Raw genomic sequence first — 25,623 nt, forward strand, 5'->3', positions numbered from 1 at the left:
CAGGCAAAAAATCTCATAAGGCCTTCATGGACAAATGAGGAGCACCTGGGCAAACTCAAACACAAAAAGGAAGCCTTACAGAGAGTGGAAGCAAGAACAGGTAGCCTGGGAGAAATGCAGAGAAAGCGAGAAGCAGGAATCAGGTTAAGAAAGCCAAAGCTCTGATAGAATTAAAGCTGGCCAGAGACGTCACCAGCAACAGGAAAATCTTCTATAGATACACCAGTGATAAAGGGAATACTAGGGTGAATATGAGTCTTCTCTGGAAGAAAATGGGAGATACAGTTACCCAGGACATGGAGAAGGCTGAGGGTACTCAACCATTTTTTATTGCCTCAGTTTTCACTGGCAAATTCGCTTCAGCAAAGGCAGGGGCTGGGAGAATGAAGAACCAGTTGTAGCAGATCAGGATCAAGTACATCTAAGGAGCCCAAAGGTGCACTACTCTATGGGACCTGATGAGGCATATCCACAGGTCCTGAAGGACAGATGAAGTTGCTATGCCACTATCCATCATATTTGAGAAGTTATGGCAGTCCAATCAAGTTCCAGTGACGGGAACCCTAAACTTTTAAAACTGAATAAAGGAAGATCAGGTAAAACTACTGGCTGGTCAGTCTCACCTCTGTGCCCAGCAAGATCATGGAACAGCTGTTAAGGGAACTTTTCTATCTGACCATTCTTGGGCAGTCACACTCTTGCTACCCAAAATTTCAGTGCTGGAAGCAAAACCCCTCCACAGCTGCTCCAGGCTGATGTGTGATGTCTCCTACACCCACACCCCTCCCAGGCAAGCAAAGTTTCCTTACCAGCTCAGCCCAGGGTTTCCCATAGCAGAGTCAAAGGCCTCTGAATTCTTTGAATAGCTTTATCATTAAAAATACAGCAACAAAATAACAACAGCTGGAACTGCTGCTTCAGAACAAAGTGGACCCTTGCAATCTTCATGATGTTCAATGAGGCCAAATGCAAGGTCCTGCACCTGGGTTGGGACAATCGAAAGCATGAATACCAGTTGAGTGAAGTGATGCCTTAAGATTTAGCTTTTGTATTTGCAGATTCTTTGCTACCTAGGGATGTAGCTTTGAGCCTCATATTAAGTGTCAGTAAGCTTTCTTCACAGGGTAGGTAGACAAAACAAATCCCTTTTTGCTGAACACCAAGGACAACTCTCAGGCCCAAAAACATAAACAATGGTGGACTGAAGGGAGGAACAAGAAGGATGGGACCTCACAACCTGAAGCTCTAATTGGACAATTAAACCTCAATATGCAAATGGACCTAAACTGATAAAAATGTAAGACCTTGTGACCGGGCGGGTTTTTGGTGTAGCGTTTTCGTAGTGGACTCAGGGTGCAGCCTTGGTGGGGCTTCGGTCCTGTTCAAGGTGGATCCTGGAGGCCTTTCAATAAATACCTATTTTATTCTCTAGCTCTGTCCAGTCTCTGTTTCAGGTCAGCCTTCTAGGCAACAGGTTGATTTTTGGGGCAAGAATTTTAATATTCTTAATCTTGTCCCCCATTGGACCCTTCCCTCAGACCACACCTTAACTCCCCACCCACAGCAGGGTGTATAAGTACCTCCATCTGACCCTAGACCCTGCCTTCGGCATTTTGCCTTTTGCCCCTTGTACTGCCTTGATTCAGTTCACTCCAATACAGCGGACGCCTTGTTGTTTGTTATTTTTGTAATATTAAAATTCCTTTTTGGACAACGGGATCGAAGCTGTCTCTCTCTCCACTGAGTTGCCATTCGGGGCTGGGTCCCGAGGAAACTCAGTGGAGTCTGATAGTCTGGGCTCAGACTCCAGGAAGTTTCAGTGGTGAGTAAGTCGGAACTATGAAATCCTCCTTAGCAGAAGTGTTTTACAAGGATTTTGGCAGCATTATCAGCCTGTTCATACTGAAGGCAGGCTTGATGAAAATTTGGTATGGAACCCTCCCCGTCTATCAGAAACATGATGCTACTTCCTGTTGCCCTTTCTGCTTTGTCCATATGGATATCAATGCTGGGAGGAACCTGAGCACTGTCATACCAGATTTCATCACTACATGTGAGATTTGTTGTCATTTTCCATAATCAGAACTGTAAAGTACTAGACTCAGTCCCATCTTCTGATTTCACTTTTCCTGCTGTGGTGGCTCCAGTACACAGCATGAATGATTTGGAGTTACACACCTGGTTGTAAAGGGACTTTAGTGGTTAGAAATTTTGAGGACACAGGAACTTGCCAGGCACAGGACTGGAAGATCAATGAGTTAAGAGAAAACAATTGCAGCTTGCTTTCTCCCTGCTCTACACTTTGCATCCTGTGGTATCTGAACTGTTATTGCCTACTGTCCTTCATGTTCCTTGAAGAAATGTTGCTTGAGATCAGTCCATTTCTTTGTCACCCCTGCAAAGAAGTACATCCTGTGTACATTCTGAACTCAAGGTTTTGGCATCCAAGGAATCCTGGTTTCATATGCCTGTGGTGTTTCAAGACCTGCAGCATTTGAAATCTTGACTGTCTTTTTACCAGATATCACTTTTGTTTTCATTTTTTTGACCTTACCTTTTTCTTTCACCTAACCCTAAGCTTCCACTAGTCAGGAAGGGCCTTTCTTCCCAAAGCACAGAGTACTATGCAACTGTTTCTTGTATATGTTGCATACATGGCATCTATCCAAGGCACAGAAAAAAAAACCGAAGACCTCCAGCAAGCTTAATTCCCAGCTGGTTTTCTTTGCTCTGTGCTCCTGTTATGCTCCAAAATCTCTGAGATACCTTGTGAGTTGAACACAAAGTATATTATGAAAGCACTGTCAAAAATTACCCAATAACAGTAGTTTATCCCTTATCATAGCATGAAAACTGTGTTCCAGAACTCAGCATGCTAAATTGCCTGATTACAGGTAAAGAAATCTTAACCTTCTTCTCAATACAAGTTTATTTTCACTAAACGTCCATATCCCTTTTACTCCTTTCTATTGTATGTCCTTTTTTCCTGTACAACTGCAGGAATCATTGCACTTGTTCTTAACACTGCTTTCCAAGACTGTAAAACGACTTCGCTACCATCCATTAGACTACAAAAGATCAGTCTTTGTTGTTTTTTTCCCATTCCAGTCAAGGACAGTTTCAGCACTTAAAGAGAGGACGTAGCTCTGGAATCAGAAGCTTTGGTTATTTGTGAGAGGCTTTTCAGACTGTTAAGATGGCTGAAAATATTTTTTTTCAGGTTACAAGTGTGTATTTAGGGGTTCTGTGTGGTTTTCATTTGTTTAGCTGAAACACAATATTGTGGAGTGTGTATCTGAGCAAAGATAAAGTATCTAATATACATGCATCAGTGATGATAAGTATCAAATTCTATCTGTGGCTTCAGTTATTTGAATTTCATGTGTCTGGTTTCTAACCTGAGGAATGTACTTTGCAATGCAATCAATGGTCCCTGGCAGACCATTGCATTGCTGTGGGACTGTTAGTTACCTTTAAGCTATTGCTGTGATGCTAATACATATTCATATCAAATAACCAAGTGATTCAGCTGACAGGTAAAATAAGTTCCAATACACTGGACAATACATTGTAATGCACCTTGGATAGGTTTAGCACAGAATTGTCCTTCAATATGTGTAGTATATTAGTTTGGAATATGAATAAGGAAACATAGGACCTATGAAATTTGTATTGATGAACTTCTCTGTCAAGATTTTAGCTGTATAATATTATGATGTTCTTGCATTTTTATGTGCTTCTATAAATAGTATTGCAACTCAGTCTACTGGTAATGTAGTAGTAGCTGTTTTGTATGACTGCAAGATCATGATTGCAGTTGTCTGGTTTTCTCATTATTTTATTAATGTTGATTTTTTTTTCATTCCTGCTTTTCAAATTTCTCAGAAGTCAGCCTACCTGGTCAGTTTGGTCTGGAAGGTTTAGTCCTTCTGAACTAACACATACCCAATACTGCCTTACATGTTTGATGAACATATATATGTTATATATAAAACCGCACATATATATGTATGTATTTTCTCACTTGTGTAAATTGGAAAGAGAAAAAACTAATTTTCTCAAAGTTTAATTAAAAAAAGAAACTGCTGCTGTTTGTGCTGCAGCCAGTCATGAAAGACTTTTAGCTAAATAGGAAAGCTTTCAGCAGTCAGTCTGTTATTTAACAACAGCTGTTTGTGATCAGTGCCAGTGGAAATCGCTTGTTTTCACCCATTCACAAAGAACAGGCTGGTAAAAGGGATTCCAAGAATAGGTACACAGAGTTTAAATGAATCATATTGTAATATGGTGTCATTTACAACATAACATATTTGTGATTTCTGATGAGATTTTTCCAGAAATCAGACATAGAATGAAATTAGGATTGATTCTAGAATGGTCTGGGTTGGAAGGGACCTTAAGACTACCTAGGTCCAACCCTCCTGCCATGCAGGCACACCCAGTTACCTTCCACCAGCCCAGGTTTCTCAAAGCCCCATCCAATGTAGTCTTGAATAATTCCAGGGATGGGGCATTCACAACTTCTCTGAGCAACCTGTTCCAGTGCCTCACCACCCTCATAGTAAAGAATTTCTTCCTTATGTTCAATCTAAAGCTACCCTCTTTCAGTCTGAAGCCACTACCCCTTGTCCTGTTGCTACATGCCTTGGATAGTTGTTTTAATAAAAGAACTGAGGAAATCAGAGCCCTAACTATATTTCTGACCCCTTAGAAAGTACATGGAATTTTTCACTGCTCTGCTTCTCTTTCAATCCTGACTGTCTTCATCAACTAACTTTTTTTTTTTTTTTTCAAACTGAGTGTATAGCATTGGAAATAAGAAGACAAGGAAAGCCATTCTCAGTTGGTTCCAGTATCCCTCTGTCCCACTACTCGGCCTCTAACAGTAAGAGTGATGTTTAGGCAGATCCCGGATCCTGTTCTCTCTCTGTGGTCCCATTCCCTTGGGCTCTGCAGCATTCAGAATTGGTGGATTTGGAAGAGTATTGCCCTGCCTAATTCTTTAGTATCCATTGAGAATCTGTCTGACAGTCTTCAGAAACAAGTTGTTCACAAGTTTTTTACAAACTAAAATATCATCACTGGCAGCCTCAGTGGTGACAAAAGTGCCAAAGCCTAATTTGGCATGCCTTCAGTTGGGAACTTCTGCCTTCCACAAAGGCTCTAGGCAATCCTACTGTCATGTGCATACAGTAGTAGCTGCACATCCTCTGTATTTCAGATCCAGCAGTCACACCTCAGACACATCAGATGAACTATACCTGTTGCTCTCCATCGATTATTACAGACATTTGGAATGCTTGGCGGATATATTTGTCTACACAGTAGATGACTAAATGTGTATCAGATAAATTCCCACTAGCTAAGCCTAAATGTAAACTCCTACGCTAAAAAAAAATTGGTCTGAAAGCTGGATGAATTACCCTCTCCACTCAGATGAGTTTTGGTAACATCATCTTGCTGATTTTATGAAACAGGTATTGCTGCGCCTACATGAATGTGTCCTGTTTGTAAAGTGTTTCACGATATTGGCAGTTCTACAAACATGAAAGTCACTTAAAGCTTTTTTGAAAATGTAGAATAAAGTTTTGCTGTTTTGAATCCCTGAAGATGAGTGTTACCGAAGAGTTCAAAAGCATTTTTCTTCCTGTTGTTACTAGCATTTATGGCCTGTGCAATAAAAATTTCTAATTACTGGAAAGATTCAAGGGAGGCAGGAAAAAAACCCTCTCCTTTTTATGCCTTTGTGAAGTTGCTTTTCTGTGTTGTGTCAAAAGAACCTGTTTTATTTAAAAGCTTCTCTTTTTCTTCTTTCACATTCTTTAAAAGCTTTTAATTATTGTAATTTTAAAAATGAATGTGGTTCTGTTAGAAAAAAGTTTACTCTTAATGGCATTTATGCTTCATATGATAAAGCACCTTCATTTGCTTAGTTATACATAGGCAGTCAGCAGTGTTATGAACTGTTTTTTTTTTTACTAAGCAGTATGCAGATCTTTGGCATATTCCACAAAGGAAAGGGTGGGTTATTTTAAAGCCTTTATTTGACTTGATCATAAAGTATGGGTACTAGCCTAGTGTTTTACGACATGCTCAAGTATGATTAATAATTTTAACTATGCTGGTTCTCCCCTAAGATCAATATTATAGAATTTTTCCAGTCACTATTTCAATGTATTTTAATTGAAATTGATTTCCTATGAAATAATAAATTGGAGTGTATTAACAATGGTCTTGTGGTCCTTGACGTTCAAGGTCTGACTTCTAACAAAATTCTAAACAGTTTTTTAAAAATACGTGATTTACCTATTTACAGCATAAGTACTCATGAAGCACCTGTAATTTTTTTGTGTTATTCCAGTAGATGACAGCATAAATACAGCAGCCTTAATTTTAAACAGGAATGTGAATGAAAATGTGGTTGAGAATTGTTGGTTTTAGAACAACTTATTTCTCTGTTGGCGGTTCAGCTACAACTTTATTGTATGATCTTGAAATTGAAAAATATTTTTATCAGTAAAAGTGCATCCCAGTCACATGAATTATTAGGAGTTACCTGTACAAAGAAAAAATACATTGAGAAAATCTGCAGTGGGCAGCTCTGTAGGAACTTCAGTTTTTCCAAAGGTATCACCTGAAGGGCAATTGATATTTTTCTCAGGGTCAGAGTGGTAAGTTGAGTTTTAGGCAGTTTGTACTTGGCAATACCACGGTTCTGGAGCTCCTCAATCCCACTAAGTTTTAGTCCACATCTAAGAGCTTATTCTTGGTTAAGTTTATCCACATGGTTGGAATATTTGTTTACGTACATTTGGCTTAATCAATGGCTTCCACCTGCAGGCCGCCTGCTTAGAAAATAACCAGGCTCAGGAATGGTACAGTGTGTTATATCCAGGCAGCCTGGTATAATATGTCAGGACTCTGACTTGGCATACTTGTTCAGCTACACGAGAGGGCTGGATCTCTTTCCTCAGGACCTGTAGATATAAGCAAGTTAGAGACCTTTGTATGTGAGCCAAAAAGGCATTTCAGGGTTCCCTTGCAAGCTTGAGCACAGTCTGAAGGCATGTACATTGACATGGTCTTGGAGTTTTGAGTCCTCTCCACTAGAAAGAGGATTCACATCTTCCCAGTCCATTTATCTGGCACACCCAGCTGCCATCAGCTAGCAGTTCATGAAATGAGATGGAATTGAAGCAGCTCCAACACCTGGATGTGGAAACAAGTGATTTTGTCATATTCTTTCTTTAGTGAGACCAGTTAAGAGGCTTACTTCTGGTAGCATCAGTCAGCTACTCTGATTTTTCCACATTGAAAGAGCACTGCTGTGCAGGACTTTCAGGAGCTGGATTTTGAGAAAAAGATCTGAAAGAAAAAAGGCCTTACACAGCAAAAGGAGGAGATTCTTATTCTCTGATTTTGCCTTCTTCAGTGATGCAAAGCTTCTGTTCTTAAAGTTTACTCTCCAAAGTCCTCCAGGTCCTCCAAAGTCCTATGGTTTTTGTTTTCTTTCCACTTCGGCATATGTCAGAGAGAGAATGGTAATCACGTTTCCTTCATTCTTTTAAGTGATAGGTAATTCCAGCTTTCCTTTGGAATAGAGAGGAAAGCCTTTTTTCTTACTCTGTTTCTTTTGTTTTTCATTCCTTTAAGAACTCCTGAGGAACTGAGGGTTGTTGTTGAACTTGGACCTAGAGATTAATATCTCCTGCTCTGGTTTTATCTTATTTATTTCCCTGTAGTCTAAATGTTTAGAGAGCTGATTAGACTACAGTTGTCTGCTGAAGTATTTCTTTACTTCGTTCCAGAGAGTGTAGCTATGTGAAACACTTCTCAGCAGTTCCTTGTAATTTTCTGTCATAAGGTGCCAAGATGGTCCAGCTGTATTTAATGAGTATTTAGAGAATATTGGATGGTGGAAGGAGCAATCATCCTAGACAATGGACCAGCTTTTAAAAGTATCAGGCAATTAAGGATGCAGATAAACCTTTGAAAATTCCCTATGCTTATCACTCACAGTATCACAACAGTTATAATTCTCAGTCTAAACTTGAAAGACTTTGAAGCAAACAAACTGTATTTCAGATGAAAGAGATAGGAAGGAGGAAGGGAAGGATACTTCTACCTCTAAAGCTCCACTGATAAATCAGCTGTCACCTGGGTAGGTTCTGAACAGATCTTCCTCTAGATTCCAGAGTTGCTTTAATGCCCATCCTTTCTGTTACAGCGGTTGACTGTGACACTAACCACTGATATTGTTGACTTTTGTATGTCTCTGCTTAAACCTGGAAGGTTCTGAGGGTCATTGAAAGGCAGCCAGCCCTTGCAGCCCATTAAGGTAATGAATGTCTTTTTGCTGGGATGTATCTTCATACATTGAGAGCCCCTTTGAGCTTTTTTGTCTTTTTCTAGAAATGTTTCCTGTAGGTCTGGAGGCTTATCTCAGCATAATGAAAATTGTGGTTTATTTTCTTCTAATCCTAATAAGCTCTTTCCCAGTGAATTATTATTGTTTTTACTGATATTTGCTTGCTAGATTTGTTTGTTGATAAGTTTTCTTTCTCCCTTCTTACGTATCAGCTGCTGTGATAAGCACTAAAAGGTGTGACCGTTGCTTTGTCAGCAACTCATGTTTTCCTTTGTTATACTGTTACTGCTGTTCTTGACAACTTTTCGGTTCTCTCTAGTAATGGAAATGTCACTGTGGGAATTTTACTTTACTTCTACGTGGCTTAGCTGATCACAGGATAATTCTGGTATGAGAATATGTGTTTACTGATTTCTGTACTGTTTTCTTTTGATCCAGATGATCAGAGCCCAGGTTATTTAAGTGAGGAATGCAAATAGATGCTGGGACAAGAAGAAAACTCCTTTTTTCAGGGATGTCTCTAAAAATTAGGAGCACCTAAAGATAGTATGTTCCTAAAGTTTCTGCTGCTTATAATTAAGTTGGCTAGAGTCTTCCAGAAAGTATTTAGCTGACTTAAAACTGGTCCTTACTCTGTGCACACATTCTGTAGTTCTAGCCCAGTAAAAAAAAATAGCAAGAGTAGCTACTCTGCTAAGAAGAATTTAAATTTATGTCCACTCCCAGCTATGATTTGCTTTTGTCCCAATTATCTTCCTTTGAAAATTGGAGACCTCAACTTTGCTCTTGCTTCTGTGTGGGCAAATGAAAGAGCAATGTTCCGTTGCTTGCAGAGAAATTTAAACTGGTAAAAATGAGAACAGGATCAACCCCATTTTTCCTCTACAGCATGAGACTATAAAGCCCATTCAAATCAATGAAGGGTACCAATGCTCTTTTGACCTTTGAATCAAATCCATAAACCTTTTTATAACTTAAAACCACAAATACAGAAACATAAGGGTTCTATTCTCTAACCCAGCATAGGTCTTTGTCAAATTGAAAAATACGATCTCTTGCCAATTTTATTATATCAAAAATACAATTTTGATATTTTATTTAGAAGTTTTTTCCTAACTATATAAGACCTATTTTTCACTTGGTCTTAAAATCTCCTTTGACAATGTGCACTGCCTGTGTTATTTGCAATCCAATTCCATAATCACCGCTGGAAATGAAAGTAAAAGCTGCACTTTTACCTTATTTTTTATAGTCATGCTCCATACTAAAATGGCATAATCAATGATGAAAACAATTATACTTTTAGCTTAAGCAGTATGAACAATCTTTGTCACATCTTGCATTATTCAGCTAAAACTTTGGTGTCCAATTGAACTCATTGTTTGCATTCCTCAAATAATCAACAAAGAACAAAACCCACCCCCAGAGATAATCTGTGGCCTTCTAAATTTCCCGTGATATGTGCAATATACTGCCCTCTGGAACTTCCTGCTTCTGTCAGACGGAGGACTTGCCATTTAATTTGGGACACTTAAATTTAATAGAGGAAAAATAGGTAGTTGCTTTTCCTACTTTTTGCTTTTCAGCATCAAGCATATAGAAAGTGATGTTACCAACTGCTAATTTGACAGCGAACTTGCACTGCCTTAGAATAGTAATTTTATTTCTTTATCTGTATCTGTTAGCAAAATCTGGTTGTGCTATGCCTTTAAATTGCACTTTTTTCTGCAAGTGACATCGTCTTTCAGACTCTAATACTTTTATTCACTTGTTTTTAACTGAGCCTAATTACTATTCACTGGTAGTAAAATTAAAGCAACATTTAGGTGTTCATAGGTGAACATTTAAGGAGTTGCATGTTCTGGGTTAAGGGTTTTGAGGTTGTTTTCTTAGTTGCAATTTAAATAATCCTTTAGTCTGTAGCAGACATGGATGCATTTTATATATTGTCTTGGGATAGGTTCATAACATACCTTCATTTCTGCAATTTTTCTCAGGCATGAGTGTTTTAATAACTGCAGTTAGATCTCAGTCCTCTGAGTTCTTCTTTCATCTGGATATGGTTGAGCCTGATGCAAATATTGAATAATTTTTATTTTTTTATGATTGTAGATTTGTTGCCTCTGTGGAACTGGATCCAGTCTTAGACAGGAAGGCCAGGACCAGGCCGAGAGCCTCAGATGAAATGTCCACTAAGAACTGAACTTTTACCTTGTAATTCAGAAAACTTGTTGAAAACATCTTCTGTTTCATATAATTAATTAGTGCATAGTTTCAATTAAATAGAAAAGCCAGTAAAACCTATCAAAAATGGAATAGTGATACAGAAAGGTGACTGAAAAAAACTTCTTATGTCTTTTGTTTGGGCTTTCTGTGTCTCCTTTAAAGCTCTTTTGCATTCTCATGCAGCTCATTCTTTTTATTGAATACTAAAGCCTTTTACAATCTGCCAAAAGGTTTTATTTTGGGGTTTCCTCTTATGTGGGAGGGTGATTTCCTCCTTCCCTTCATGCTAGTTTCATTGCTATCTTTAGGACTCGGAGCCTACTGGAGACCTTCCTGTCTCCTTTTTATTACACAGTCTCCTCCTTCCGTGCTGCAAGTTCCTGCTCCCAGGGGCAAAGAAGAAAACAAGAGCTGAAGCTGCCTTTTTGAGCTGCTTGGCTGATGCCAACAGCTTTTGTTTTAAACACAGGAGTCCAGTTCCTGGAACGCAGGGCTGCACAGACTCCTCACCAATGTTCCTGGGGTGGGTGTTTTTAGGAACTGTTCCTGTGCAAAAGGCTGTGTGCAACCTCCCTGTGCTTTGGCTGCAGAGTGCACTGGCTTCTGAAAAAGGGTGCTGTAATCTGTAGCATTTAATCTAAAAGCAGTTTATCCCTCTCTATTTGTTAGTCTTTTACTTCAGCACATTAATCTAACCTGTTCTGCCATTGTTATGACGTCTATAGCCATAGCCCTGTAGTTTCTTCCTCTTATGGGAACTTTAGGTGTTTATTTTTTCTATGAACATATCGATTTCCTATCTTTACCTTCCTTGTGCCGCAGAGAAAAAGAAGTGAAATTGAAGGTATTATATTTGCAGAGGGATAGAATTGCATCTTTTTTTTTAATTCCTGAGAGCAAAATAAAGCAGATGGCAGTCTGGGTTTTTCAGTGTAGCTCTCAAGGCTGCAGGGAATACAGCTGTAGTGGGATGTGGGTATCCAGTTGTTGAGCCATGAACGCAGCAGGAGAAGGCTGTGGGCCCTGGTCATGTACCTCCATTTAAACCTCTGCTGCGGAGCTCTGCCATTATCTCTCCTTGAAGTAGATGCTCAATGGGAGAAACAAAGGCTCCTGCCTTTTCCCTTCAGCCTCTGCCTGCTGGGAGTGAGAGCAGTCTCTGTCTGAGGATTGTGCAGTCCTGTTGCTGCCTGTCCTAATTTGCTGTACAGCTGAGTCTGTGACCGGAGGCAGTGTGAATGTGGAAGGCACAGGGAGTTGTGCTGGGTGTCAGATCACCTCCTGAGGGCTCTGCCAGGATCCATATCAACCAAATTATACCTCTGTTGAGTGCATTTCTAGCACTCCTTTTTTGATACTTTATTTGTTCACTGGCATTACACCAAACAGCGTGTCAGGTAGTAATAGGAATTAAATATTATTTTATTTGTGATTAGCTCATCTCTTGGGCTCTGAAATGTTCTAATCTCTGTCTTTCCATCATCACCCAGTTTTCTTCGGAGCTCTATTGTTTGGTTTATTTACTCTCCCTCTGTAATTAAAAATTTTACTGTTGATCACCAGGAAAAATTTTCAGTGCTTCAAATAAATGGTCCATTTTCCATCCCTTCAGTGCATCTAGATTTTCTGACTGCAGGAATCTAATCTAAGGCTGAAATATGGATGAGGAGGATGAGGGTGACCCAGGGTGTTACCTAAATGCCTGATCTACAGATAAAAAGCAATGCTGAGATTTCTGTTCAGGAAAGTGCCAGAAAAACTGCCTAGTTCTTAGCAGTGCCTATTTTAATGACATTCAGTTCCAAACTCCAGATACAGCATTGCACACAGAGGTCAGTGGTGCCCATTTCTAACAGCAGAATGGTGCAACATAACAGCCTGAGATGACATTCTCCTGGAAAATAAGAGGGCTATATAAAAAAATTTCAAGCAGGAGACACATATATCTCGTCATTTAGCGACAAGGCTTTGTGCTTCTGGTTAAATGCAGGTTTCCATGTTCTCCCTGTCACAGATGCACACACATGCACATAATCTAATTGGATAAAACTGTAAACAGTAAATTAGGGATATGATTAAAAATTAAACAGCCACTGCAGAAACCATCAGTAGTAAATGCTTATTAACTTACATGTAACAGCATGCTGGTGTGATAGCTTCAAATTGCCTGCTGAAACTGATTTGCAGCAAATAAGGGCAGCTTTCTAAAAGGATATTTCTGTGTTTCAGTAATCAGACCCTCAGCTCTGATTGCTTGTTTTTTTTCCTTCACAATTTTTGCCAGCCGTTTTTAAGTAACTGATAATGGGCATGACTTTCTTTAACAACAGTGGGTGATGTACTTAATCCTTTGCTTCTGTTGCTTGGTGGAGTGAGTCAGTGTGGGTCTGATCCAGCTCTGTCTTCTCTCCATTTCAAGACTTGTGTGGTTTGCCTGTGTTTTTACAGGGCTTCACCAGAGCCCCTGTCCATTCTGGGACCCATTTTGCTTGCTCTTTATGTACACACTGCATGATAAGCTGGAGGGCAAAGCTGATATATACAAATTCACTTGCCCTTCTGTACTAATTTGAAAACAAACCAGTGGGAGATTCCAAGTCAGAACTAAAGAATTAAAATAAAGGCAGAAAATACTGGCTTAAACTTTCAGACTCTGGATACAGTCTGGCACCTTGTTTGTCAGGGTGGTGGTAGACACCCAATTAAATGATGGCTGCAGTCCTGTTGAAATGATAGCTGTGGTTCTGTTGATGCAGTGATCCTGTAGCAGGATCTGGTCTTCCTCTGAAGGTACAGTGATGGTTATGTAGCTCTTGTACTCTGGGAATCCAGTAGGTAAGGCTGCTTGTAGCGTTCCAAACCTTAGGTTGTGTCCAGGTAGGAATGCTTTGTTCCTGCCCTTGGGCGGAGCATTTCACAATGGGATAATGTAGTTTTATGGGTCAGCAGTGAGACGTGATGGCCCATTAGCAGAAGATACACTCCCCCCACCCCCCCGATGGCGTTATCAGGGATGAGTCATGGAAGAGATAAAGAACACTGCCCCACCTGGTTTTAACAGCTTACAAAGACGGTGATAGAATCCATATGTTTGGTTGCATCTTACATTGTAACCTAAGACACCATCCAAGTGCCACATCCACGCAAATACCCCTGGGATCTCCAGACCAGCTCCGCCTGGCAATGTGTGGCAGAGGCTGCAGCTTCTGGAAAGGGCATCCTTCCAACTCCGTGGGCCCTTTCCATCTCATCTCATCTCATCTCATCTCATCACGTCTATGCCCTACTCTTGTGTGTCCTGCAAGTGGAGTCCAGTGTGTTGGAAGACAGGTTGTCTGGCCATCCTGCTTTGTGAGAATTAACATGTTTCCAGCCAGAGCAAGAGATTCTCACGAGAACTTTTACAGCCTCTGTTGAACACCAGCAGTTCAATGCTAGCTTTAAGTGTTTAGGGGAAAGCTGAAACAAGGTTTAAAAACCTCTCAAAACTGGAACTAATCTGGAGGGGCAGAGCAAAGCAGAATCTTTTCTAGTGAGCTGTGATTTCTTGGGTATTTGCTTTTCAGGTGGGTTCCGTAATATGGATATTTGACCAGTATATGGTATATGTATTTCTTACATTCATATTGGCCAAAACTGAGGGCTGCTCTGTCCAGAAAGCAGCTGGACTTCTTGCGAGTTATCTGGGGCTCCTGTGTTCGTTTAGGCTGGAGACCTCCTTCCCTCTTTTCTTCTGCCAGGCAAAATCAAGACATGAATGGGTGTTCCTTGAGTGAAAGATTATAGTCCACCCAGTATCAGAGGGTTGTATATATCCTGTAAAAAACTTTAATTCTACCTTCCTATGAGAAAGTAGCACATCCCTTGAATCACTGCCAAACCCCTTGAATGTGGCTGCAGGTGGCTGAAACCTGGCTTTTGTTAAAGCACTGCTGGAAGATGATTTCTGTCATTAACACTTCAGCCCTTTCAGCTGTTTCTGTGCTTGTTCTGCTTCAGCTGGTGTGGTCCATATTGAAGCCATGCAGTGGGTGGCTCTTTAGTAGCTGTCGATGTTGCAGTTCAGCATTGGCTGCAGCCACACTCTGGTGAGCTGGGCAAGTGGTGGCACACACTGGAGCAGCTGTGGTCTGCTCAGGGCTGCCTTCGGTTGTTTAGACCACTGACGGTGTTTTGAGGGGTATACTAGGTTTTTGACTATGTAGACTATATAAACATATAGACTATGTTTTTGAGGCTCCCTGACTGGTGTATTTATAGTCTCAGTTTCTGCAAGTAGAAGGGAAATAGTGTGAGAAGGAATGCTATGGCTCTGAGAAAGGGGAGGACACAAGGAGTGCAAACCAGGTCTGAGATGCAGAGTGAGGTGCCTGCAGCTGCTGAGTGCCACAGCAGTAGCCAGGATCCCCGGCATGGTAGATTCGGTATTGGCTTCATACTCATTTTCTGGGTTTTGTTTCTTGACTTTGCAAGGCCTTTCCAATATAGTTACGTCCCAGCAACCAATTTTCATGAGGGAGAGGAAGCCACAGGTACACAATGTGTAGACAGGGAGCAAGGTTGGAAACCCACTGGCTTAGGCTCCTAGAGCTGAATTGCTGTGAGCAGCAGAGGGAAACCTCTCCAGAGTGGTCTCAAGTGTACAGAATACCACAGGGAGCCATCCTTTTTCTTCTCAATGTCCTGGAGAACAGATGGATCTGACATGTTTATTGCTGTAAGCTGTCTTGTTTTATCAGCACATCAGATCTAGGTACTTGACAGATGTGCCAAACAGAAAATATATCCATCCATGCCCAATGTTATGTATTTTAGCATCTGTGTTTTCTATTTTGAACTGTTCTCTTTATTGTCCAACTTAGCCTGTGCAAAAATTAGGAGGAATTTTCGTTTATAATTAAGGGAAGATAGAGACAAATAAGTGGTTACAAGTGCTCACCAATGTGTGAGCTTTGGAAGCATTGTTTGACACATTCAGCTTTTTGGTTCAGAGCTGTGTCTGAGATAGCAAAAATGTCAGATTTGATGTAAAGAGGCCAGGTTGAACCATACTGGCAGTAGTGAAGCAAAATGTATATGTTACAGATTGAATAGCTTGATATTTTAAAACCTGTGTGACAATTTCAAAAACACAAAATAAAAGCTTTTTGAAGCCAACAGTATGTTTGCTCAAAAGTTATTTCAACACAGTTCTGAATGTTGAAAGACAATTTTATTCACATCTACCCCATTAGTGTTTCTTGCCTTCAGCATGCACTTGAATTCTTTGGGGGATGAGGCAGCAAGTGCTTCCCTGTCTTTTTTCACAGCAAATTCTCTGTCATGGGTTACTTTTTCTTCCTTTAAAAAAGAAAAAGACTAAAAATTGTGTTAACACACTGTGGTATTTCCAACAGTTGCAAACTGTGCAGTGCAAAGTGGGTATGGAATATTTAATGTGATTTTACATTAAAACTGTACTACATATTTACTTTTTAAAGGAAAAGTACATTGGATTTATTTGAACTTCACACAGCAGAGTAAAGTTAGATCATACAGGTTCTTGTAATTACCTAAATTTGTATTTATCTATGTATAGCACTGGCTGCTGCTGAAACACAACGGAAGTCAGACGACAGACTTGGAGAAAGTCACTGGTTAAACACCTGTTGTTGAAGAACTAGAGTTTTTCTACTTCTGCAGGTGCAGAGATAATATCTTTTTTATGTTTGTTCAGCTATTTCAGTTCAGTGACTGGTTCATTCAAAAATAAGAAACCACTTGGGAGGAGAAAAAAAAAGCTGAAAAGCTTGTTTTCCTCTTTGAATCTATAAACAAAATCTGTGTGGTAGAGGATGAGATCTGCCAGTTCTACGCTCTTGAGAAATACGGCAACCAAAACTGACATGCAGTTCGCCAAGGTAATGCTTCCTTGCTCAATGAGACTGGTTACTTAAAACTTCAATGGTATGCTTATTTTTTCCTAGATTTTGTAGCTTATTTGGAAAATAACTGTTCTTCAGCATTTTTGCATTTCACTTTAACATCTATTTTATAACTAGAACTTAACGTAAATCCCAAGTAATAAAAAAATATTACTTATAGTAATCTATCGTTACTCATGTCCAAATATAATGAAATGTAAGGAATGGAAATCAATCAGAGTTGTGTGTGAAAGTGCAAATCATGTAAATAAATTTGTGTAGGTTGTATTAACTGAATAAGAAATGCCATGCTTATTTATACATGCTGTCTTTAAGTTTATATCAACAAGCTGAAACATTCACTAACATTTGTTTTCTACTGCCCACAAGCTTAGGATAAGTCAGTCACAGTCAGCATGGCTTCATGAGAGGAAAGTCCTGCTTGTCAAACCTGATTTCCTTCTAGGGCAGGGTAGTGCAACCAGCTGATCTGGAAAAGCCAGTAAAACATAATTTTTTTAAAAAAGGCAAAGCTTTTGGATACTGTCTTTCACAGGGTCCTTCTGGACAATATGTCCAGCACACATCAGAACAATTGTGTTATATGATGGGTGGGTAACTGGCTCATGGGTCAGGCACAAAGGGTTACAAGTGACTGGGGTCACATCAGGCTGGCAGCCCGTTACTAGTGAGTGTCCATGGGGCTCCTTCCTTGGCCGTGTGCTCTTCAACATCTTCATTTATGACCTGGACGTAGGACTGGAAAGAACACTAAGTTTATTGAAAATATTGAATTAGGAGGAGCTGTCGACCCTCTCCAGGGTAGAGAGGTTCTGCAGAGACACCTTAACAATTTAAAGGACTGGGCAATCACCAATTGTGAAGTTTAACAAGGGCAGGTGCTAGATTCTGCACCTGGGATGGGGCAGCCCTGGCTGTGTGTATGAGAGGCTGGAGAGCAGCACTACAGAAAGTGCTCTGGGGGTCCTGGTTGATGGAAATATAGACATGAGTCGGCAGTGCCCTGGCAGCCAGGAGGGCAAAGCATGTCCTGAGGGGGGCATCAGGCCAGGCAAGGGAGGGGATTGTCCTGCTCTGCTTTGTGCTGGAGTGGCCTCACCTCGAAGTCCTGGCTACAATTTTGGTCACCACAATATGAAACAGGCATTAGGCATTTGGGTAGTGGTCTTGATAAATAACAATTTAAACACAGACAAGCTGTGTCCTCACTGCAAAGGGGGACAAGAATGTCCTGGGCTGTACAAGCAGCAGTGTAGTCATAAGGTCAAGGGAACTGATCATTCCCTTCCACTTGGCACTAACGTGATGACATCTTGAGCAGTCTGTGCAGTTCTGTGCTCAGCACAGGAAAGGCAATGATAAACGGGAGTGGGTCCATGGAGTAGGTCCCCAAGGCAGTCAGGGTCTGGAGCACATGATGAAGGAAAAGAGGGTGAGGGCTGGATTTGTTTAGTCTGAAGACAAGGTTCTGGGGGTCTCACATCTGCAGCAGCCTGTTGGGAGAGTGGAGAAAAGGCAGAACCAGACTCTTCCCAGATGCACACAAGACCAGAACAAGAGGTAATGAACCCAAGTTGTAATGCAGAAAATTTTAACTAAATATAAGGTGGGGAGAACGAGTGATGAAACAGTGGAACTGGCCCAGGGAAGGTATTGATTTCCATCCTTGTTGATATTCCAAACTTGACTGGACGCAGCCCAGTACAACCTGCTTTAGCACTACTCCTGCTCTCAGGGAGTTGGACTGGAAGTCTCCAGAGTTCCCTTCCATCCAGCACAGTTCTATGATTGATAAGTACCAGTGTGTGAGCTAATTGCCCACTGTGGGTCACTCTAGGAAAAATATGAACCATTCGAGATGTTTCATGCGATTTTCTTTAGGCATTTACTACATTGTAAGTTGAATCTCAGTCTGGGAGAGCCTGATCTCTTCTCTGGGCTGACAAGCTGAATACATGCCTGCCCTTGGTGATTCTTGTCCAGACTGTCTAACAAGAGTTAAAATCTAAAGAGGATTAATTTACTTTCTGAGGACAAAGGAAATTAGTGAAAGAATTTACTTTATGCTTTATTCTGAGTCATAAGAAAAAGTGGTTGAGAATTTGAAGACGGAAGACAGTGTTAGTGAAAATGGTCACAAAAGAGTTTCTGATCTGGAGGAAAGGAAGGAATGAGTAAAAGCAGCTGAATAATGTCAAAGGACTTTAAAAAAGCTTGTTTCTTTGAACTTTGGAATTGATAGGTAAGGGCTAGGAAGGTAGGGAAAAGAAAGTTCAAGGGAACTGACAGGTTTTTAGAAGGCAAGATTCTACAGACATGGCAGCAGACTGTTCCACTGAAGGAGGAAAACAAAATATCACAAGTACTTCAGGCCCTCTGCAATTACTTGAAAATCAGGAATTCTCTAACTAATGACAACAAGATAATGCACTGGTAAAGGAAAACTTTAAAAAGTCATGCTAACAGCTCGTTCAATGAGTGACAGCTACAATGGGTATTAAAATTCAGGTTTATCAATGCTATAGAAATAAGGGAAAGATGGTAGGGAGTTAGAGCGCTGTTGCTTTGTGGATAATGAGAGAAAAGCTGGTCACGAAGAAGAGGATGACCACCAGCCTTTCTTGGATTTAGTTTTCCCAAACAGGCTAATTGTGATGGAGTTCTTGGGACAGTTAACTTACTGAGGGAAAAAAGCACAAGCTAGAATAGGGGACAGGGATGAAATAATGGAGGGATGTTGGACACAGTCAAATCACCAGGGTCTTTTGAAAATGTCCCTTGTGTGCCTCAGATGAGACCATCCCTGAACTTTAGCTTTTAAGAACTTCTGAAGGATGAGGAAGGGCAAATTTAAACATGAAAATGAGGAAGCCTGTCAGCTTAACTTCAATACATGATGAAATGCTCCTGAAAATTATTAATCAATTTGTAAACACCTAGTGGGTAATAAACTGATGGAAAAACAGCCAGTGTGGATTTAAAAAAAAATGTGTCAAACCTTTCTAATTTCCTTTTTGGGTAGAATAAGAGGCTTGGGACATAGAAATAGTACGTATGTCTTTAGTACAGCTTTTGGCAGTGTTGTGGAAAGCTATGTAGCCTTCTTACAAGTAAACAGGTTAAAAAATAATCTAGGTGAAATTATTATGAGGCAGGTGAAGGACTCCTTGAAGTACTGTGACCAAGGAACAGTTATTGTTTGCTTGGCAGATGGGGAGGCAGCCTGAAGTGCAGTGCTGCTGTTACATTCTGCCCCAGGTCAGTGCTGCCCATGGTTTTCATTAGTGTCTTGAACAATGGGCTGGACAGAGCAGTGTGCAAGGGACTAAAAGCTCCAGCAGGCTTTGAGTATTGTGGAAGTCAGGTTTAGAATCCTGAGTGGTCTTCAGAAATGCAGAAATGGTTAAAATTAGTAAGATGGGAATTCAGCAAATATAAGTAAGGCCTTCAGTAAAGTGTTTTCCCCAGGAAGGGAAAACAAATGTGTGTATGCAGACAAGGGATATCTGAGTAAGGAACAGTGAGAGAGCATGTGATGTTGGAATATCACAAGCTGAATATGAGTCATGCTATGATATGGCTGGCAGAGAAAATGGGGAAGAAACCAGACTCTAATCTAAGTCAGAGTCTTGTGTGTATGCCATAGGACATCCTTCAGTCGTTTGTGCTGGCTGCCTGTCGCTCTGCTGGGATAGTGTCCAGAGTTGGCTTCTCACCATGGAACAGTATAGACAAACTGGAGAATGCCAGAAAAAGAGCAAGTAGGAGTGAGCAGAGATTTAGAAAAGACCAGTGAGAAAATATTGAAAGAATTGGGTCCAAGATGCAAGGACAAAGATGGAAAGAGAGACAATCTTTGGGGTATATTAAAGGTTTTTTAATATTAAATCATAGGGTGTTTTGCCATACCATCTCCATCTAACCAAAGGAGGTGGAAAGGTAAAAGGAATTAGTTCAGTTTGCACCTATGGAGGTTTAGTTTGGGTATTAGAAACACAGCATAAGCATATTGTAATGGAGTAATTAGGGGAACTGGAGTAGAGTGGTAGGTGTGAGGACTAAGTATGAGTCACTGTGTGGATATTTGTCTTTGCCTGGAGTGAAGGCGCAGACTAGATGATTTTTTTGAAGTCCATTTCAGTTCTGTCTTAGTGGTTCAGTCCACTAAAGAAATGTACAGATTATAAGTGTAAAACAAGAGTAAAACTGATTTAAAACAAGGGTTCCTTTGTGTTAATTTGAATTGTGATTATATTGAGCGTTTCAAATATTCCTGGTTTAAATTAATCCTTATGTTGCAGTGTTAGTATCATCTGTTTATGGAGGTCTTTTACAATGCCTTTTTATTTATTAAAAAAATACTCCTTGGTGTGATAATCTCTTTGAGTATGAGTTATGCAAGTAATGATAAAGGGGCTACAATCTTCTTAAAATTGTTCTCAGGTATTTGGTGAATGCCCTGGTATTTCAGTAAATTGGCTGAATCCATACTGTAAAAACTAGACATCTTGTGAGACAATATGTCCAAATAAATGCCAATTTCTTAAATATGCATAAAGAAGTATCTGCCCTCTTAAAATGAGCTGCTCTCCAAACACACAGCTCATCCAGGCAGTAGCCTTGTATATCTTACTTTATCCTGTGTTGTACTGGTGACATTAATTCAATGAGGAGACCAAAATGGAAGCATGATAGTTATTTTTCATGTTTGATTTTCCTCTCTAGGTATTTAATATAAAGATGTTTATGTTAAGTTAATTATGCCTTGGCTTTTTGTTTTCTGCTGCTGGCTGAAATCATGTAGAAGGATTATTTTTTTTCCCTGAAGAATGGAACATTCAACCACAGATGCCATTTTTTACATTAGATACAGAACCTTGCTGTCTATTACTGCAGGTGATTTATGAGTGCATAGTTCACACTGAGGAACAGCGACAAGCCAACAGGACACAGAAATCACACCACACTATGCCTGCAGAATCAAATTATGATGTTTGATGTTTAATATTAACCCAAACTGTAAAATAGGACTTCAACAAACAAAAATCCTCAAAAAAGGAAAGCCCAAAAGAAAACAGAAACCAGAGAATTTCTGGGATAAATTTTCTTCTCACAGGAAATCTGAACAGAGCATCCAAAGCAGGGGAAGGGCTGCTTTTTGCCCTTCTGCATTCTGCTGCACCCAGCTGTCCTGCTTCCTCTGCTTCTCTCTCTGCACATATGTGCCACCCACCTAAGGAAACAAATAAAAATGACTGGTCCCAGTGTGGCACTTGAGTCCTTCAAGTTGATTCTGGCCAGGAAGATTTCTTGTGTATAATAATAGTTCATTCATACCCCCAAAACCTGTGCTCTCTCAGTGTGGGGGGCACATGCTCACCTGCTGGCACAGGAGCCCTGTCATCCACTGAGTGCCGTTTAGCCAGATGACATGCACCTTTCATCTGGGGAAAAAAGGATCCTTAACAACCACAGCTAAGGATGTTTCTGACTCAGATAATGCCTTAACAGCAGGGATGAAAGAGTTAATTCATTTTTTCCACCCATAATTTTTTCTTTGTAGAACTGATTTGACACAGTCTAGCGGGGTGCTGTTACTGAAAAATTGAAGCACCAGGTGTGATTAAATAAGACCACATGTCTCATTCCCTCTTTAATTTCACATCATCCTTCAGCAGCTGTACCCTTTGCTTTCTGATCGTTGAAGAACGCATTGCTTTTACAGCAGGCAGCTTGCTGCATTGGTAGCGTGCACCATTGGGCTGTTGTGAATCAAATCTATTTGTGTGCACAAATTATTTATTGTTTGATGGACCAAACCTATTAATCTGTTTATTTCTCAAGTAGAAAATACAGAGTCCATTTGGGTAATGGAGAAAAACCTAGCTTGGCTCCTTGGTATTTCCTGAAGGTTGGCCCATGCAGCAGAACATGTGTCATTCCACTGCAAAGAGAGTAAAAAAGGTAAAGTGTAAAGGCAGTGGTAGACTTGAGATCTTTCTTCTGTTCCTATGAATTATAGCTCTATAGGATCTGATTAAGTCACCTGCTTTTCTGAGATTCTGTGGCGTGCCACTGACACAAGGAGACTGAATCACTGCTATCCTGGCCACTGCAGGACAGTAGTACCGGCACAGTGCAGAGATTGTACCCTTGTCCCTTTGCTGCTGCATCAGAAAGGTGGCATTGAGGCCACAATGGCTATTAGTGGTTAGAACATGATGCCACAAAAAGAGAACAATCATGTTTTTAACTGTCCTTTGCTTTAGAATAGTGTTCCTATGTAAAACTGAATTGGATCCTTAGAATATGGCTGGTAGTTATTCTGGACAGTGTTTCCACTACAGACTTTGGCTGGCTTTGCTTGTCAGCCAAGAGCAGCTCAAAACAAAAACACTTATGTTATAATTTTCTTCATTCCTCAAAGAAATTGGGATTTTTCAGGAATACTGTGACACTTGCCTGCAGTAAAAAAAAGGTGGTGCAGTAGTGACAGTGGCCTGGTCTGAGATGTTACGGTGCAGCTCTGCCACAACTAATCCAAAGAACAGAGGTCTGTGCTCTGTTGTGCAGCAGTTGAATCTAATGTCTTGTTGTCCTGTGGTGTCAGCTCCAAGACATGCAATTCACTGGAACACAGGTTTGGGTGTTTCTGAAGAGGCCTGCTGCTGTGGCTTTGGCTCTGTGTTCTCCTCCTGCATCTCTGGGGCTGCACTCCATTTATTTCCTGCTGCACTCGGTGGTGATATTTATACAGCTATGCAACTGTGGTGTTCCTGATACAATGTGCTGACCCTTCTCCGCAATTTTGAGCAGCATTTGGCTGTTGTCTATTTATAAATGTGACTGTGCAGCAGTCTTGCCTGTCCTCCAGCACCCTTAGCCCCCTGTGTAAACCAGCCAGTTTTGCTTTCTGAGGACTTGTCAAAAATGCATCCATCAAAATTAAACAGATGAATTAAACAAGTTAAAGGGTACCTGAACACTATAGCTCTTTTATTCCCGAGGGAACAGGGGTTTGTATGCTGTAGCATTATTCCAGCACGAAAGAAAAAAGATGCCAGGGGATAGTGATAGAAGAAGTTTGGATGTTCTAGAGATGCATCTGGGCCTGTGTTTCAGTATAAATAATGCCCATGAACACCTGTCCCTCCTTAAGTTTGATCTTGGAAGCAGCATAGGGACCAGCTCATTTGATGTCTCCTTTTTTTAAAATTGAGCTCTGCAGATAAAACTGGCTCTCTGTAAATGCCAGGTTGTCCTTAAAAGTGAGCTGGCATTTATGCAAACTTAAGTCATGCAGGAGAATATACTCTTTAATCTGTGAGAGAATGAAAATTAAAACTCCATTGAACTCCAAGGGAAATAATTTTTTTTTTCTTTTCATTAGGAGACCAGTCTTCATGGCCATGGAGAAAGCTGCTCTGACCTTTGTTCCCCAGTGTGATAGAGCATCACTGTTTCATCTTAAGTCTGAATTTAAGATTCACTGGTGCTAACACAAACATTATTATTTCTTCATTGTGTATTCACGTATATACAAAGAAAGTGTTTCAAAAGGTGAAATTATATTTAAGTAATTGTTTCTTGTTATGCTGAGGAATGTTTAAAATTATTTTTTGAGGTCACAATGAAGGGTTTAGGGGATCTTTCAAATTGTGAAAGTTACCCATTAATGCCAGCCTAAAGTGGTTAAAAATACAGTATTGACCTCCTTCAGAAATAGTGAGGTTTAAAAGGAACCCACATTTTGCTCTGGATGTTTTAGGAGGTGGAGTCTATAGCTTATTCTTGGTTTGAGGCTGAAGCATTAAACAGTTTATAAACGCAAAGTAAACATTTTCATGCCATTCCCTGTTTTGCAGAGCCGTTGCTTTAAGGGAAATCCTTGATTAATACTGGGGAAATTGGCAGTAGCCTTTGCTCCTCCTGCCAATGCAAAGCAAGGTGTTATTTTCCCTACTGCTTTCCCCATATCCCTTCCTTTCTTTAGGGGAATGAACTTCTTTCTCTACCTCAAAAAATGAAAGCTTTTGCCATCAGTGCTGCTTTTCCATCAAAGTCCTTTAATGCAGCTCTTTTCCTCTCCACATGCAAAGCAGCCTTCACTTACACCTGCTCTGTGATAGGATCCTTCTCCCTGAGGAGAGCACAACATCTGTTTTGTTTCCTCCATGGAGAAAGAGAGAGACACTCTCAAGAAATTCTTCTCCTTTCCTGCTTGCTAACAACAAAAGAGATTTTTAAAGCATTTGGTGTTTGTGGAAAGAGGAAAAGCCAGTAGAGCACTAGACAGGAAAAAACAGCCATGGAAAAATAAATCGAACATAATTTGAGCTATAATTAAAGGTCTTAAAAAGAAGTCAAATTGCCAAACTGGAAAGAAAAATGTGCATCTTGAAATACAAGTACCTTTATGGAAGAATGTGCTGGGGATTATAGTAGGACTGCTCTTTGGGACATCTTGGCTCTAAATCTGCTCTGAGCTTCTTGGGTGATAACGAGACCAGAAACCTAACCCTTATTTGCTTTGATGGTCCATATGTAAAATGTGGTGGTATTGTGAGTTTTGGTGTTTTGCAGTGCTTGAAAGCACAAGGAAATGCAGTTTCCTAAATAGAAGCAGCTGTGCCATTGCAGTGATAGCAGTTTTTTGTGTATGATACTAAAAAGAGTTTATATTCTTTAAAGTATGGGAAGCATTGTGAAACTGTATGACTGCATCCCTGGGGAATGAGTTTGTTGTTAGCATAGTGGAACCTGCAGCTTCAGTAAGGGGCCTACTTGAGAATGAGTTAAAAGGTATAAAGTGAAAGAGAGCTTCATAGAACAACCCTATGCCCTGCCTGCTGACGCCGTCCGTGCACATTGCACAGATTTTGAAAGCAGCAGATTTTGTTGCATAAAATCCACTTGCTAGTTAGAAGCCAAACTGAAACCAAAGGCTCTGAGCTGAGCTGTTTGTGGTCTGGATGGGGGAAGATTTCACATCTCTGTGGGTGCTTCTGCTGAGGCACATAATAAGAAGCTGTGATCAGTGGGAGATAGGGCACTCTGGCTGCTGCCTGGAAAATCCACATGTGCAGCTTTAAGCTTCTAAATAAG

At 40.4% G+C, this 25,623-nt stretch overlaps 1 protein-coding gene across 8 annotated transcripts in view; it reads left to right on the forward strand.

The window, feature by feature from the left end:
* Nucleotides 1–25,623, forward strand: part of SAMD12 (sterile alpha motif domain containing 12) — a 175,039-nt gene that overhangs the window by 86,778 nt on the left and 62,638 nt on the right. For 2 of the 8 annotated variants that reach the window (XM_066177021.1, XM_066176992.1), the window contains one exon: nucleotides 10,481–11,052. The exons of 2 other annotated variants lie outside the window; for them this stretch is intronic. Coding sequence is in view for 2 of the 6 variants with exons in the window: in XM_066176992.1 (XP_066033089.1) it covers nucleotides 10,481–10,515 (35 nt within the window). In the remaining 4 variants the exon portion in view is untranslated. Of the gene's footprint in view, nucleotides 1–4,807; nucleotides 4,853–8,806; nucleotides 8,879–10,480; nucleotides 11,053–22,362; nucleotides 22,483–23,908; nucleotides 24,556–25,623 lie in introns of those variants that run through there. 4 more of the 8 variants (XR_010719497.1, XM_066177031.1, XM_066176981.1 and 1 more) reach the window with 4 other exon arrangements.

The sequence above is a fragment of the Chamaea fasciata genome, unplaced genomic scaffold (assembly GCF_029207755.1).
Source record: "Chamaea fasciata isolate MVZ Bird 193981 ecotype frontalis unplaced genomic scaffold, bChaFas1.0.hap1 SCAF_1, whole genome shotgun sequence".
NCBI classification, from domain to species: Eukaryota; Metazoa; Chordata; class Aves; order Passeriformes; family Sylviidae; genus Chamaea; species Chamaea fasciata.